At 43.2% G+C, this 16,004-nt stretch overlaps 1 protein-coding gene across 1 annotated transcript; it reads left to right on the forward strand.

Moving 5' to 3' along the window:
* Nucleotides 1–237: 237 nt before the first annotated feature.
* On the forward strand, nt 238–5,332 carry PNRC1 (proline rich nuclear receptor coactivator 1). Its single transcript, XM_054491102.2, has 2 exons — nt 238–1,918; nt 4,252–5,332. The coding sequence occupies exons 1-2, from the start codon at nt 1,379–1,381 to the stop codon at nt 4,693–4,695; spliced, it is 984 nt and encodes a 327-aa protein (XP_054347077.1). The 5' UTR covers nt 238–1,378; the 3' UTR covers nt 4,696–5,332.
* Nucleotides 5,333–16,004: the final 10,672 nt, after the last annotated feature.

Below are 16,004 nucleotides of genomic sequence, written 5' to 3' on the forward strand. Positions count from 1 at the left end.
TTTACCAATTTACATTAAAATATCATGGGCTCTTGACTAGCTATACATTGTTCTTTGTATCTTAAATTTCAGAAACTTAAAGATAATGCGTAGGCAGCTAATCAGGAACAAAATACCTTTAAACAATTGCCCCAGGCATTAGTAGTGAAAGGAAGAGAGTGACAGCCTGCCTACTTCGCAGAGCTGAGGTCTGATCTATTTTTCTTAGTACCTATTCATAAGGGTTGTTGTGAGGTTAAAGTGAGACAATTTATGTAAAGAACAGTTCCTGGAACATAAATGCTTGATAAATTATGGCCACAATTCTTTTTTGTGGTTGAGCAGTGCGGGGAGATCACGAAAAATTTCTATTTACGCGCAGCTAACAAAATTCTGTATGTTGCAGAGCTGTTTCACTTTCTCCCTTTGAGATGCAAGCCGGCTTGCCGCCTCCTCAAGTAACCAGGCACGATGTTGCGATCCCAAAGTCTCACAATCCTTCAAGTATGAAATCAGTAAAAACTCCAACTTCCATTTATGGATTTACGGAGAACTTTTTATACATTGAGGGGCAAATTCAATCAGTAAGTCACTTTGATTTTTACTCTGATCACCGGGACTAATAAGCAGCGATGCCGAACCAAGTAAATAAAAGAATCGTGAGCCACACTTCAGTAGATAAAATTTAAATGTAGGCTGATTTTCTTCACGATTGCTAGGGAAGAAATCCTTACAGCGTACTTAGAAATTTTTGTTTTAAAATAATAACGCTGTTACGTTGGGCTGAAAATAAAACGGATACTTCCCCAAGGTCAGCAGCGGAGGAGGCAACCGTGGCCTTGCCAGAGTCGTCCCCCATTCCCAGCCCCCGTTCTTCCTGCCGCCCTCCCCCTGCCCCCTCCCTTCCCCACCCCCATCAACAAACTCCGCCGGGACATTTCAGTCCCACCACTCCCTAGCCGGGCGAAGCGCGGGGGAGTGCTGGGGAGGGGTAAGGAGGGTGGGGCGGAAACCCAATTTCATTGTTCGCGGGACCGACTCTTCCCGAAACAGCTCGCTGGCAGCGCCTGCGCAGTGCGCGTTCTTTGTGCCAGGCTGCAGCAAGCTGGTTGTTTGTGTGTGTCTACCCGAAGCGGCGGAGGCGGAGCGAGGGGGCGTGGCCTGCCTTGTCGCACTCTAATTGGGCTTTCACAAGGAGATGGGCGGGCGCGGGGCGGAGCTTCCGATAACAACACTCGGAGCTGGGGCTGTGGCTATTTGTTGCTGCGCCGCCACCGCCCGAGTCATGTTCCGCGATCTTCTCTGGCTTTCCTAGCAGCATCCATCGCCGCCACCCTATCTTCACTGGCTTCACCTTCTCCTCCTCTCCTCGTTGCTGAACGACAAGCTTCCTAGCGCTATGACCGTCGTCTCCGTCCCGCAGCGGGAGCCGCTCGTCCTGGGTGGCCGCCTTGCGCCGCTTGGCTTTTCCTCCCGAGGTTACTTCGGGGCCCTCCCGATGGTGACCACGGCTCCGCCTCCTTTACCCCGGATCCCGGACCCCCGGGCACTGCCCCCGACCCTCTTCCTCCCTCACTTCCTAGGGGGAGATGGCCCGTGTCTGACCCCCCAGCCTCGCGCTCCAGCAGCTCTGCCCAACCGCAGCCTCGCCGTGGCGGGAGGCACTCCTCGGGCAGCGCCGAAGAAGCGGCGAAAGAAGAAGGTGCGGGCGAGCCCCGCAGGGCAGCTGCCCAGCCGCTTCCACCAGTACCAGCAGCACCGGCCGAGTCTGGAGGGCGGCCGGAGCCCCGCGACCGACCCGAGCGGAGCGCAGGAGGTCCCGGGCCCGGCCGCCTCCTTGGCCCCGAGTCCTGCAGCCGCAACCCGCACGGAGGGAGTCAGCCCCGACCTTGCCCCGCTGCGGCCCGCGGCTCCCGGCCAAACCCCGCTCAGGAAAGAGGTGAGGCCGCCAGCGGGCCTTTGGGGGCCGTTGGGTAGTCGGACCCTTAGACGGTGGCGGCCGAGCTCTGGGGCTGCAGACCCTGCACCCGGGGGGCGGGCGGGTGGGGGCGGGGTGGGGGGCGGCTGTTTACTCGGGAGGGAAGTTTCCGTGACGCCCGCTCCATTCTTGCTTTGGGGGAAGAAGGGGGAAGGGGAGGCATGCGCTGGCGCTTCAGATTGGCTCCCAGGAGTCGGCCAATGAGAAGCGCCGCTGCGCCCCAGCAACAGCCCCGATTTAGAAGGTTGGCGGCGTTCCAGGGGGTTTCGGCGTTCCGGGCGCGCGGCGTGGTGGGGGTAGGGACGGGGCCTGCGGGAGGGCTGACGTCAGCGCGCGCTACGTGCCCGGCGCTCCGGCGCCCATGAAGGAGGCGAGGCTGGGTGGGGGCAGCCGGGGAAGGACTGGGCCCCGCTTTCGGCCTCCGGGCTATCGGGAGCCCCAGTCGTAGTCGGTGAAACGCAGAGACGGTCTCTAACGTCCCGCCGTAGGGGGTGGAGTGGGCTCCGAACGGCTGGGTTTCATTTGGTTGGAGTTGTGCCAAAATGTGAGGTGCCCCATGTGGGACGCGCAGTCCAGCTGGGGCTCTGCCCGCCTTGGGCCTGACCTACTTAGTGGTTCCTTCTAAGTTAAGAGTTGGCAGGAGCCGCACAAAACTGATTTTATTACCGTTGCCACTGTGTACTTCGTGTTAGTGTGTCCAGAATAAGTTTTCAGAAGAGTTAGCAATTGAATTGACTTAGCCCGTCTGATTGCAGTGCTATTGGATTAGGATAAAATGGATAGAAGTTTAAATGGGATTAAGTCTACGAAATGATTTGAAAGTCTTGTCAGAATAACGTTTGATGGACTTAAGTTCAATGACTTACTCTTCGTAATAATGAAATGAAAAAGTTCCCGTTATTTAGTGAAGAATGTTGCCTTGAATTAGAAATTTGCGGTTTATCTGTGCCCTTGGGAAAAAATTACTAAATTTGCCCATCGTGTTTCTTTAAATTATCGTTTCAATGTCTCCCACCTTTTAAAATTCCACGACTTTTGAAATATCCTTGATTACCTAAAAGCTTTTGTGCTTGTTTCTTGGCCTGTTTTCTAGAACAGGTACTAACCAGGGAGCTCTGGCAGTGAACCTTATTGACGTGGAAAGTTGTGGTCTTTCGTGTCGTGTCTTGCTTACTACCGCGTTACAAGTGTTGGTAGTGCAGTGATCTAGTGGATTACCTTATGCTTTTCCATCTGTTTAAGACTTCTATAAGGCCCACTTAAGTTAGGAAAGATTAAGATTAGTGAAGCAGCGTTCTCGAAAGAGTTACTAAACCAGAAAGTAGGAGGTACACAGCAAAGATTGTTTCTGGCACTCGTATTTGGAAGAGAGCTCATTAGTCGTCTTTACAGTTGTAGAAAGGTGGACTTGGGTTATTTCAGACTTCTTTTAGTTTGACATTTTAGAACTGGTTCACGCTGCATACTGGTAACCAGCAGTGGTGATTAACTGCATTTTTAGTGGCGAACAAGAGTGAACTTAAAAGTCGAGAAATTTAAGTGTTTTTTTTTTTCTTGAGACCGAGTCTGTCTCTATCGCACTCCAGGCTGGAATGCAGTGGCACGATCGACTTCTGCTCACTGCAGCCTCCCCTTCCCAGGCTCAAGGGATCCCGCCTCAGCCAGCCTCCCAAGGCACGTGTTACCACGCTGGGCTGATTTTTATATTTGTAGTAGACATGGGGTTTCGCTATGTTGCCCAGGCTGGTCTCGAACTCCTTGAGCTCGAGCGATCTGCTTGCCTTGACCTCCCAAAGTGCTGGGATTACAGGCGTGTGAGCCACCATGCCCAATTAAAGTTTTTGTAATTTCAGCTTTTATTTTAGATCCAAGAGGTACTTGTGCAGGTTTGCTACATGGGTATATTTCGTGATGCCGAGGTTTGGAGTATGAATGATCCCATTCCAGGTAGTGAGCATAGTACCCAGTAGGTCCCCCCACCCTCTCTCAACCCCCCTTCTAGTAGTGCCTAGTGTCTGTTGTTGTTCCCCACTTTATGTCCATGTTGTACCCAATGTTTAGCTCCCAAATTCACTTATAAGTGAGAACTTGCGATATTTGGTTTTCTGTTTCTGCATTAATTCGTCTAGGGTAATGGCCCCCAGCTACATATGTGTTGTCACAAAGAACATAATTTTGTTCTTTTCTATGGCTGTGGGCAAACTTAAACACAACAAAACTAGATATGTGATATGAGATTCATAACTGATTTTTATCTAGAAACTATATTTACTTTTGTGTTCTTGTCTTTGTAGGTTTTAAAATCAAAGATGGGAAAATCGGAGAAAATTGCCCTTCCCCATGGCCAGCTTGTTCATGGTATACACTTGTATGAGCAACCAAAGATAAACAGACAGAAAAGCAAATATAACTTGCCACTAACCAAGATCACCTCTGCAAAAAGAAATGAAAACAACTTTTGGCAGGATTCTGTTTCATCTGACAGAATTCAGAAGCAGGAAAAAAAGCCTTTTAAAAATACCGAGAACATTAAAAATTCGCATTTGAAGAAATCAGCATTTCTAACTGAAGTGAGCCAAAAGGAAAATTATGCTGGGGCAAAGTTTAGTGATCCACCTTCTCCTAGTGTTCTTCCAAAGCCTCCTAGTCACTGGATGGGAAGCACTGTTGAAAATTCCAACCAAAACAGGGAGCTGATGGCAGTACACTTAAAAACGCTCCTGAAAGTTCAAACTTAGATTTCAGATTTCAGTATGTGTGTAAAACATAATTTTTCCCATATCCCTGGACTCTTGAGAAAATTGGTACAGAAATGGAAATTTGCCTTGTTGCAACATACAATTGCAAAAGATGAGTTTAAAAAATTACATACAAACAGCTTGTATTATATTTTATATTTTGTAAATACTGTATACCATGTATTATGTGTATATTGTTCATACTTGAGAGGTATATTATAGTTTTGTTATGAAAGTATGTATTTTGCCCTGCCCACATTGCAGGTGTTTTGTATATATACAATGGATAAATTTTAAGTGTGTGCTAAGGCACATGGAAGACCGATTTTATTTGCACAAGGTACTGAGATTTTTTTCAAGAAACAGCTGTCAAATCTCAAGGTGAAGATCTAAATGTGAACAGTTTACTAATGCACTACTGAAGTTTAAATCTGTGGCACAATCAATGTAAGCATGGGGTTTGTTTCTCTAAATTGATTTCTAATCTGAAATTACTGAACAACTCCTATTCCCATTTTTGCTAAACTCAATTTCTGGTTTTGGTATATATCCATTCCAGCTTAATGCCTCTAGTTTTAATGCCAACAAAATTGGTTGTAATCAAATTTTAAAATAATAATAATTTGGCCCCCCCTTTTAACATAGTCCTGACTCTTTGTGTGTGACTGTTTCTCATGTTTGAATGTGACTAGGAGATGATTTTGGGTGGTTGGATTTTTTTGACTTCTGCTTAGTGGCTGAATGTGAGCCGCCATGCCTGGCCATAATCTACATTTTCTTACCAGGAGCAGCATTGAGGTTTTTGAGCATAGTACTTGACTACTCTAGAGGCTGAGACGGGAGGATCTCTTGAGCCTGAGAGGTGGAGATTGCAGTGAGCTAGGATCAGGCCACTGCACTCCAGCCTGGGTAACAGACCCTGTCTCAAAAAAAAAAAAGGCCAAGAGGAAGTAAGGGAGACAGATTTTGAGTGGGAATGTTAAGCAATCAGGTCAAGTAAAGAAGATGGAAGATACAAAGGAACTTGTTGGATGTTTTGTGTGAGTCACCATTCCTTCCTTAGAAATGCAGATACACCTTCCTCACAAATGGAAGGGAAGCTCATTTAGAAGTTTAGTTTGAAGATGCCCCCAATTTTTAGTCACCAATTTTAGCTTTTGTTAGTAATGTGTTGTAAATATTAATACTAATGACTGACTACAATGAGTTCTGACATCTCTCCCAAATCGGTTTGTGATTCTAGAAAGACACATTCACAGGTTTTAACAACACATTTTTGCACATGGTTATAAATATTCCTACACAATATAATATAAGTCCTACCGCCTCAACCACCCTTCTTTCCTTGTCCGACATTTCTCAGCTCCTGTCATTTTGAGCAGTATGTCTGCAATTTAATGTGTGAGGGCTTATGTGTAACGTATGTTCAGGAAATAGAAGGATAAATGGCAGAGCTGAAAGTTTAGGTGGGATGGGGAGAAAGGACAAATGTAACTAAAATACAAGTTATATTCCCCACTCTACAACAACAAATGCTTGAAGAGAGAAAAAGGTAAAGGCTCTTAGGGTGAGGGGACTAATTTTGGTGAGAAAACTTTCTCTCTGGGAATCTGACACCTTAGAAAGTAACACTTGAGTTGAGCTGGGCATGGTGGCTCACGAGGCTGAGGCAGGTGGATCACGAGGTCAGGAGTTCAAGACCAGCCTGGCCAAGATGGTGAAACCTCGTCTCTACTAAAAACAAAAAAATTAGTTGGGCTTGGTGGCAGGCACCTGTAATCCCAGCTACTCAGGAGGCTGAGGCAGAAAATTGTTTGAACCCGGGAGGCGGAGGTTACAGTAAGTCGAGATCGTGCCACTGCATTCCAGCTTGGGCGACAGAGGAGGACTCCATCTCAAAAAAAAAAAAAAGAAAAGAAAAATACGCTGAGTTGAGCCTTAAAAGATAAGTATTTGACGCACCAAAAAAGGAAAATAATTGTGAGTGGTAAAAGTTTGAGCAGATGGTGGTGTAAAAAGATGCACAACGCTGAATCCCAGTACTTTGGGAGGCTGAGGCTGGCGGATCACCTGAGGTCAGGAGTTCGAGACCAGCCTGCCCAACATGGCGAAAACCTGTCTACTAAAAATACAAAAAATTAGCTGGGTGTGGTGGTGGGTGCCTGTAATTCCAGCTACTCGGGAGGCTGAGGCAGAATCGCTTGAACCCAGGAGGTGGAGGTTGCAGTGAGCCAAGATTGTACCAGTGCACTCCAGCCTGAGCGATGAGTGATACTCCATGTCAAAAAAAGATGTACAATGTCCAGTAGCTTAAGAGAAATGCAAGAAAGGAAGGGAAGTTTTTAAAAGGTATATTGGGGTGAACACGAAAGGCCTTCAGTGTCACACGGAAGAGCTTCAACTTTATTCTGTAAGCATGGCAGTCCTCAAAGGTTTATGAGTAAGGGAATGGAATTCTTGCTTCAGAAAGAAAACATAGAAATACGGAGGACAGCTTGATAAGGGAAAGCTTGAAACAGATTACTTAGGTGAGGATATTTCAGTAGCTCAAAAGAGAAAAGGGCCTAGAGAGCATTATCAGAGGTATGGGCTTATTTGGGGGAATGTTTTAGAGCTAGAATTGAGGATTGAGCATCTGAATAGAGGGTAAGGAAAAGACTTGAAATTGAGCAACTTGAAGGATAAAACTACCAATTAGGGGATTGTGGGGGGATCAGAATTATAAAGGAAGGTCATTTTGATTTGGCATGTTGAACTTTGGGGTGCCTCTAGGACATCCATGTGGAAAGGCATAGCAAGTAGATAGAAAATAGGTCGGATCCAGAGGTATGGCTTTGGTAAGTAGTGCACAAAGCAGTAATAACAACAGGGAAATGGGAGTGGAATATTTTGTCTGTCTCTCTCCTCTCCTTTTTCTCCCATAAGATATAATGCTTTTAGGCCAGGCACGGTGGCTCATGCCTGTAATCCCAGCACTTTGGGAGGCCTAGGAGGGGCAGATCACTTGAGTCCAGGAGTTCGAGACCAGCCTGGGTGACATAGGGAACCCCATCTTTACTAAAAATGAAAAATTAGCCAGGTGTGGTGGCACATGCCTGTGTTCCGAGCTACTTGGGAGGCCGAGGCAGGAGGACCACTTGAGCCCGGGAGGCAGAGGTTGCAGTGAGCCGAGATAACGCCACTGCACTCCAGCCTGGGCAACGGAGTGAGACTCCCTGTCTAAAAATAATAATAATAATAATAATAATAATAATAATGCTTTACCAGTAGTCTTGACCTCATCCTCTCTACCTCCTATGGACTGTCAACTTCACTGTGATAGTAGTTGAATTAGAATTTCCTCATGAAACTTACATAGAGGCTGGTTTTTTTCCGTACCTGTAAAAGTCTGTGTTAGCAGACAGTTCTAATTTAAATTCTGAATTCTGATAGCAGGGGCCCAGTTGGTGCAAAGGAGGAATAAACTTTCCTTCCCTTTTTTACAATTTGAAATTGGGTGAAACTGATCTTTTATAACTCTTTATCTCTTCTTGCAGCTCTCTCATCTAATAACTCTCCTCATCTTATTGCTGGATAAACTATCCTTTGTTTTCGTGGGTGGAAGGCAATTTATATGCAATCAATATCTGCTTCAGGTTGAAGGAATCAAGTATATGTATCCTTGGGTATGAAAGGCTGATAGTCCCATCATACTCCTATATTTAAATTTTTGAAGGACATTGCTAAACTAAATACATTTTAAAATCACAGAATTGCCTTGCTGAGTCTGATCCCTGAGCTAACTCCTCCAAGTTGTTTTCTCATTGTTGTACTTCTTTCCTTCTGAATCTAGAAATCTCCCGGAAACTGTTCCATAAGTTTTCAAATGGGGAAAGAAAGTATGCCTGTGTTGTGAGACGAGATGGTGTAGGAGACAGAACTGTGTAAACACAAATAATGTAATTCAGGAACTACTTGTTTTGTTAACTTGAATTATAAAAATACCAAATTCAATAACAATTTAAGATTTATAAAAGGTTGCATTTAGTGAGGGTCCACTGTTGAGATTTTAGAATTCATTTTCTAGAGCAGGGTTTATAATAATGTGGGCTTAGTGTAGAACTGGCTACACAAATTTTAAATTCCCTCATTAAAGGAATAGCTTATCATAGATTATGTGGCATTAATCATAGTTTCTGAATTTAGTAATGGTAAAAAGGGACAAAGTGGGACAATTGATAGAAGCAACCTACAAAATTTATGAAAGTCAGATGCACATTTATCAAAGGAGGCTACATGTTCTATTCAAGCTGCGTTTAATTAGAAGAGGTCAGATAATCTTGAACATTTAACAATACTTTAAAAGACAAAATGACATTAAACAATGATAAAAATACCTCATTTCTCTAGTTATTCACACAATATTTTTATGAATGTGGAAGAAAAGATTCAGGAAAGTTAAGTAATTTTTCCTAGTCTAATACAATTAGCGTTCAGAAAAATATGTGTTATGTCTGGTTGTAAAGACACTAGATAATCACACTCCTCCAAAGCTGGTTATATATACATGGCTGCTCCTACTAAATTATTACAGATAGTTCTCTTATTCCAAGATTAGAGTTTGTTAATCTGATGTTGTCAAATGCAAATTACAAATGTGTTCTTGGCATCTTGGCATTTTAGGATCTTGGGCAAGGGATGGCAAGTAGAAATGTTTTCTTTTTTCTTTTCTTTTTTTGGAGACAGAGTCTCGCTCTGTCACCCAAACTGGAGTGCAGTGGTGCAATCTTGGCTCACTGCAACCTCCACCTCCTGGGTTCAAGTGATTTTGCCTCAGCTTCCCAAGTAGCTGGGACTACAGTTGCGCGCCACCCTGTTTGGCTAACTTTTATAGTTTTAGTAAACACAGGGTTTCGCCATGTTGGCCAGGCTGGTCTCGAACTCCTGGCCTCAAGTGATCTGCCTGCCTCAGCCTCCCAAGGTTCTGGGATTACAGGCATAAGCCACCCCACTGGGCCTTTTCTATTTGAGACAGGGTTTTGCTCTGTCACGCAGGTTGGAGTGCAATGAGTGGCAGGATCACAGTTCATTGCAACCTCTGCCTCCTGGTCTCAAGTGATGTTCCCACCTCAGCCTCCTGAGTAGTTGGGACTACAGGGTCGTGGACATGTGGTTTCACTGTGTTGTCCAGGCTGGTCTCAAGCTCCTGAGCTCAAGTGATCCACTGGCCTCGGCCTCCCAAAGTGTTGGTATTACAGGAGTGAGCCAGCCGAAAACATTTTCCCTTTTTGTTTTCAGGGTTTTTAAGTGATTTCTTCCTTTCTGTAGCCATTTTGATGATTTTTGGTTATTTCCAATTGCAAATGTTTGATTTAAATTGAACTCACAATTGCCTACTAACAGTAAGATTTTTAAACACAAGATCTTTATTATTTCACTTTACTTGACAACATGGAATCAGAGGGCTTTTTGGTCCCATCAAAACTTTGGATAAGTTACAATTTGAGGGGATTTTCTAACTATAAAACAAGGGCTTTCAACAATCCCTTCCAAAGTTGAGCAAAATTAACCTTACTCTTCAAATGACTAGGCATTTAATGCTCTCAAATTTTAGAAAGGATTACTATCAAAGACTGGAAATGTCCCTTTTCTACCAGACTTTCAAGGCTCTTGGAGTCACTGTTCATTCAGTCCAGTTTCCTTAACCATCCAGGTCTATTTCTTAAGTTCCTGTAATCATGTGATGCCTGAGACCAGATCCTGAATTTCAAAAATAAGAAAACAGAATTGTTTATGAAAGCTATTCAACCAAGGTTTTCTGGCTGTACTTTAGCTAATTAGAATACCCCATGTACGAATATTCCAATTTTTTTTAAATACTTTGTTAAATTCAAAATACTTGGGGGATAGATGGAAATATATGTGGCAAAGCAGGTGTAATTAACTGCTAACTGTAGACCTCTAGGTAGTGGGTATATGGATGTTCTACTTTAAAATTCAGCTACATTTAACATTCTTTTTATACTGAAGATTTTTATAATAAAGTGTTAAAGAAAATAGAGTTGGGGAAAATTAAGGCTGCTTTACTGGTTCACTCCAACATTATATATAATTTGAATATTTGCTTTTTTTTTACTAATAATTCTAAAAGCTCACTTATATGTAGCATACAGCACAAATAAGCTGATCTTTTGAGGTTGTAAACTTTGAACCTTCTGAATGTTTTCCTCTGCATTTTCAAGTAGGTTGGTTAGTTGGTTATAACATCTAAAAAAACAGAACTCTAGTTAATGACAGAAACACCAAGGCCATTGTAAATAAGAGCTGAAAGATTAGAGAAACAATAACATATTTAAGCACTGGCTTATTTAGGAAATGTGACAGATAACATTTAATGTTAATGTTAACATAAATGTTAATACTTGAAGAATAATTCGAGAAGGATAAAGAGGTAAGTTGGGATTATAAAGATTCTGAAAAGGGCTTGGTTTGGTGCCTCACGCCTGTAATCCCAGCACTTCGGGAGGCCGAGGCAGTAGGATCACTTGAGGCCAGGCGTTCGAGACCTGGCAACGTAGTGAGACTATTTCTACAAAGATTCTGAAGGGATTTATAACTGTCCATGGTTTGAGAAGAGAGTTAAAGAAATGAAAGTGGAATAACAAACTGCAAGCAGCAAAAGGAAATGTGTTTATGACGAATGTCGCCAGGCACGGTGGTGCGTGCCTGTAGTCCCAACTACTTGGGAAGCTGCGGCAGCTTGAGTCCAAGAGTTCTGGGCTGTACTGTGCTATGCCAGTTGGGGGTCCACACTAAGTTCAGCATCAATATGGTGACCTCCAGGGAAGGGGGACCACCAGGTTTAGTAATGAGGGGTGAACTGGCCCAGATTGGAAACAAGCAGGTCAAAACTCCCGTGCTGATCAGTAGTGGGATCATGCCTGCGAATAGCCACTGCACTCCAGTCTGGGCAACGTAACAAGACCCTGTCTCTTAAAAAAGAAAAAAAAAAAAAAAGATGCATGTCCCCAGAAAACAAAGGGGCTGACTGAGGACTACTTAGCACTGAAGTGACTAGGGAGTAGAGTGTAAGGCAGTGTGCAACTCTTAACATTTCACTGGTTCCTGCCTTTTAAAGCCTTTAATGCTGAATTAACACCAGTGGAGTAAATGAGATGCTAAAAGCATTGTTTGAAATTATTCCTTAAGTGATGTTGTTCCACTTTCTATGATAGACACTGAAACTACAATCTTTTCGTCAAAATAAAGGGTGGACAAGGTGTGGTCACAAAAGCCCAAATGAGTATTAGTTATATTTGACCACCGATAGGCAGCTCAGAGCTTTGTATAAAGGACTATTTGTACTTTAGAATACAAAATTTTCATCCATATTTTTAAGAAGATTATAATGGAGCATATATAGAAACCTGATACATGGCACTTAATGTGGCACTGCAGATCAAGTTGCAGAAACATCACCATTACTGGTATTCAGTAATGGTGCTGGGACATTTGAATTTCTGTATGAAAAAATATATGTAAATAAAAATATACATACCATTCTAGATTTGTGTTAAGTACATTCTATGTTTGCACAACAGAATCGCCTAACGATGTGTTTCTCAGAATGTATCTTGTCATTAAATGATCTATGACTATATCCATTAAAAACTGTAATAGGCCGGGCACGGTGGCTCACGCCTGTAATCCCAGCACTTTGGGAGGCCGAGGCGGGTGGATCAGGAGGTCAGGAGATCGAGACCATCCTAGCTAACACGGTGAAACCCCGTCTCTACTAAAAATAGAAAAAATTAGCCAGGCGTGGTGGCGGGCGCCTGTCGTCCCAGCTACTCAGGAGGCTGAGGCAGGAGAATGGCGTGAACCTGGGAGGCGGAGCTTGCAGTGAGCCGAGATGGCGCCACTGCACTCCAGCCTGGGCGACAGAGCAAGACTCCGTCTCAAAAAAAAAAAAAAAAAAAAAAACTGTAATGAACATTCTAACTAGAATATTAGTATTTTAAATTCAGCTACATTTAACACTTTAAGGCCAAAATTTTAAGGTTTACTAACAACAATGAATGTTTAAAGATGTTTTTCCTAATAGTCTTATGAAATTATATAAATAGTGGCCAGGTGTAGTGGCTCACGCCTGTAATCCCAACACTTTGGGAGGCCGAGGTGGGCGGATCACAAGGTCAAGAGATGGAGACCATCCAGGCCAACATGGTGAAACCTTGTCTCTACTAAAAATACAAAAATTAGCTGGGCGTGTGGCACACGCCTGTAGTCCCAGCTACTTGGAAGGCTGAGGCAGGAGAATAGTTTGAACCTGGGAGGCGGAGGTTGCGGTGAGCCAAGATTGCACTACTGCACTCCAGCCTGGCGACAGAGTGAAACTCCATCTAAAGAAAAAAATATTATATAAATACTTCACAGTGTTAAGATAAATTTGAGTAACACTTTTTTTTTTTTTTTTTTGAGCTAAGGTCTCGCTCTGTCACCTAGGCTGGAGTGCAGTTGTGCAAACACCGCTCACTGTAGCCTCGACCTCCTGGGCTCAAGTGATCCTCCCATGTCAGCCTCCTGAGTAGGAGGACTACAGGCCCACTCTACCACACTCCGCTAATTTTTAACAATTTGTTGCAGAGACAGGGTCTTAATATGTTGCCCAGGCTAGTCTTGAACTCCTGGGCTCAAGTGATCCTGTGGCCTCAACCTCCCAAAGTGCTGGGATTACAGGCGTGAGCCACCATCCCTGCCCCTTCTTATTTTAAAAATATAAGATTGCTTAGAAGAGTCTGACAAGTTAATAGCTTATATCAATTCTGAAAAGATATTTAACAGAGTAAAATTGTTACTATGAATCCGATACTGCCTCACAAGTGTAATTCCCCCAACCCACAAAAGTCCGTTGATGTTTTCTTATTATTAAAAGAAACAGGGTATCAGTTGGGGCTTAGAAGGCTATTTTATATTGAGATTTTTGTTGACATTAAAGTCAATTTAACAGCATTTTAAGTCCATACTATTAGGAGTAAGCTAAGAAAACTGGAATGTAGTTTTTTTTTTAATTTTTATTATTATTATTTTTTAATAGAGATGAGGTCTCACTATGCTGCCCAGGCTGGTCTCAAACTCCTGAGTTCAAGTGATCCTCCCACCTCAGCCTCCCAAAGTGCTAGGATTACAGGCCTAAACCACCGTGCCTGGCCATAGTTGTTTCTTTAGATAACAGGTGATCAGTCTTATAAGCTACATTTCTGTAAAAATAAAACAGGTGGTCACAAGCAAATACTAAGAATTCTGGATCGTGTCCCTCCATCTACCTCTAAGAAGTAAATTTCTAAAAAGCATGTAGTACTTATGCATTTGGTTAATAGAATTTTACTCCTAGAGAAGTAGTAATTTTGCGTCTCGCTTCAATTACACATTTTCTGAGGAACTACTCACCTTACACAAGCTTTTGCACACACAAAACCAAACAGTAATGAACATGCAAGCAATGTAGTTATAGGACTAAACATTAACTACTGGCTAGGCAGTCTCTCGTGAAGAGACTGACCCTTTAATCTACCAATATTCTGAAAGAACCTGAAACCTGACACACAGTAAGAATTTTTTTTTTTTTTTTGAGATGGAGTCTCGCTCTGTTGCCTAGGCTGGAGTGCAGTTGAGTGATCTTGGCTCACTGCAGCCTCTGCCTCCCAGGTTCAAGTGACTCTCCTGCCTCAGCCTCCTGAGTGTCTGGGATTACAAGTGCCCACCACCATGCCTGGCTAATTTTTGTAATTTTAGTAGAGACAGGGTTTCACCATGTTGGCCATGCTGGTCTCGAACTCCTGACCTCAAGCGATCTGCTCGCCTCAGCCTACCAAAGTGCTGGGATTACAGACATCAGCCACCGCACCAGCCTCTTTATTTTTTTTTTATTTTTTGAGACAAGAGTCACTCTGTTGCCCAGGCTGGAGTGCGGCGGCACCATCTTGGTTCACTGCAACCTCTGTCTCCCAGTTTCAAGTGATTCTCCTGCCTCAGCCTCCTGAGTAGCTGGGATTACAGGGTGTGCCACCACACCCGGCTAATTTTTGTATTTTAAGTAGAAACGGGATTTCACTATGTTGGCCAGGCTGGTCTTGAACCCCTGGCCTCAAATGATCTGCCCCACCCCCTGGAACCTCCCAAAGTGCTGGGATTACAGGCATGAGCCACCGCACCCAGCCTAGATATTTTAATTTGTAACCTATTTACTAGTTTATAAACAGATGTAGGTTGAGTGTGGTGTTTTGAATTATGTGAACCAAACATATACCTAGGGTATCCTCAATACCCTATTTTCATCCAGGGAGTGATTTAAATGCTAAGGTTGCATAATCCACATTTAGTACTAGGAAATGTTTTCCAAATATTTAAATAAGAAAAATGAAAGAAGAAATTGACATTTGAATGCCTATCAGGTACTTGGCATTCTGCTATGCATCTTTTTTTTTTTTTTTTTTTTTTAACCCTAACAACCCAATGGGGCAAATATATCCACATTTTACAGGTAAAGAAACTGAGGCTCACAGATGTTAGGTAACTTGTCCAAGGTTCCATAGCTAGTAAATGTGTATAGAATTCAAACTGAATTCTGACTTCAAAATCTGTAAATGTCTCACTGAACCATTGGTCCTTAAACCCTTGGGAGTCATGGACTTGTTTCAAAATTGTATAAAACGACATCACCTTTCTTTGGAGAAATGCACACACAGTAGTTTTGCATTTCGCTTTACAGGGCCTAGACCTGAAGCTCTGGGTCTATTATGCCACCAGACTGGGTCTATAATGCACCAGACTGTACTGCATTAAGTAACATATATCTATCTATACAAGTACCCTACATATTCTACTACCCTCTCTGTCTTTGGAAAACAAATTTAATTTTTAAATCTAAGAAATTATAATTTTATTTATTTATTTTTTGAGACAGAGTCTTACTCTGTAGCCCAGGCTTGAGTACAGTGGCACCATCTCGACTCTCTACAAACTCCACCTTCCGGGTTCAAGAGATTCTCGCGCCTCAGCCTCCTGAGTAGCATGCGCCACCATGCCCGGCTAATTTTTTTTGGTATTTTTTAGTAGAGACCTGCTTTCACCATGTTCATCTGCCAACCTCAGCCTCCCAAAGTGCTGAGACTGCAGGTGTGAGTCACCACGGTCAGCCAGAAATTTAATATAGTTTAGAAGGATTACAAAAGTATTTCTACATACCTTTAAATTTTGACTAATTTTGCCTCTGGCAATGGGATCAAAATAAATGCAGCAATTCTTATTTGTAATGCAACAGCATGTCT

The sequence above is a fragment of the Pongo pygmaeus genome, chromosome 5 (assembly GCF_028885625.2).
Source record: "Pongo pygmaeus isolate AG05252 chromosome 5, NHGRI_mPonPyg2-v2.0_pri, whole genome shotgun sequence".
In the NCBI taxonomy this organism is placed as follows: Eukaryota; Metazoa; Chordata; class Mammalia; order Primates; family Hominidae; genus Pongo; species Pongo pygmaeus.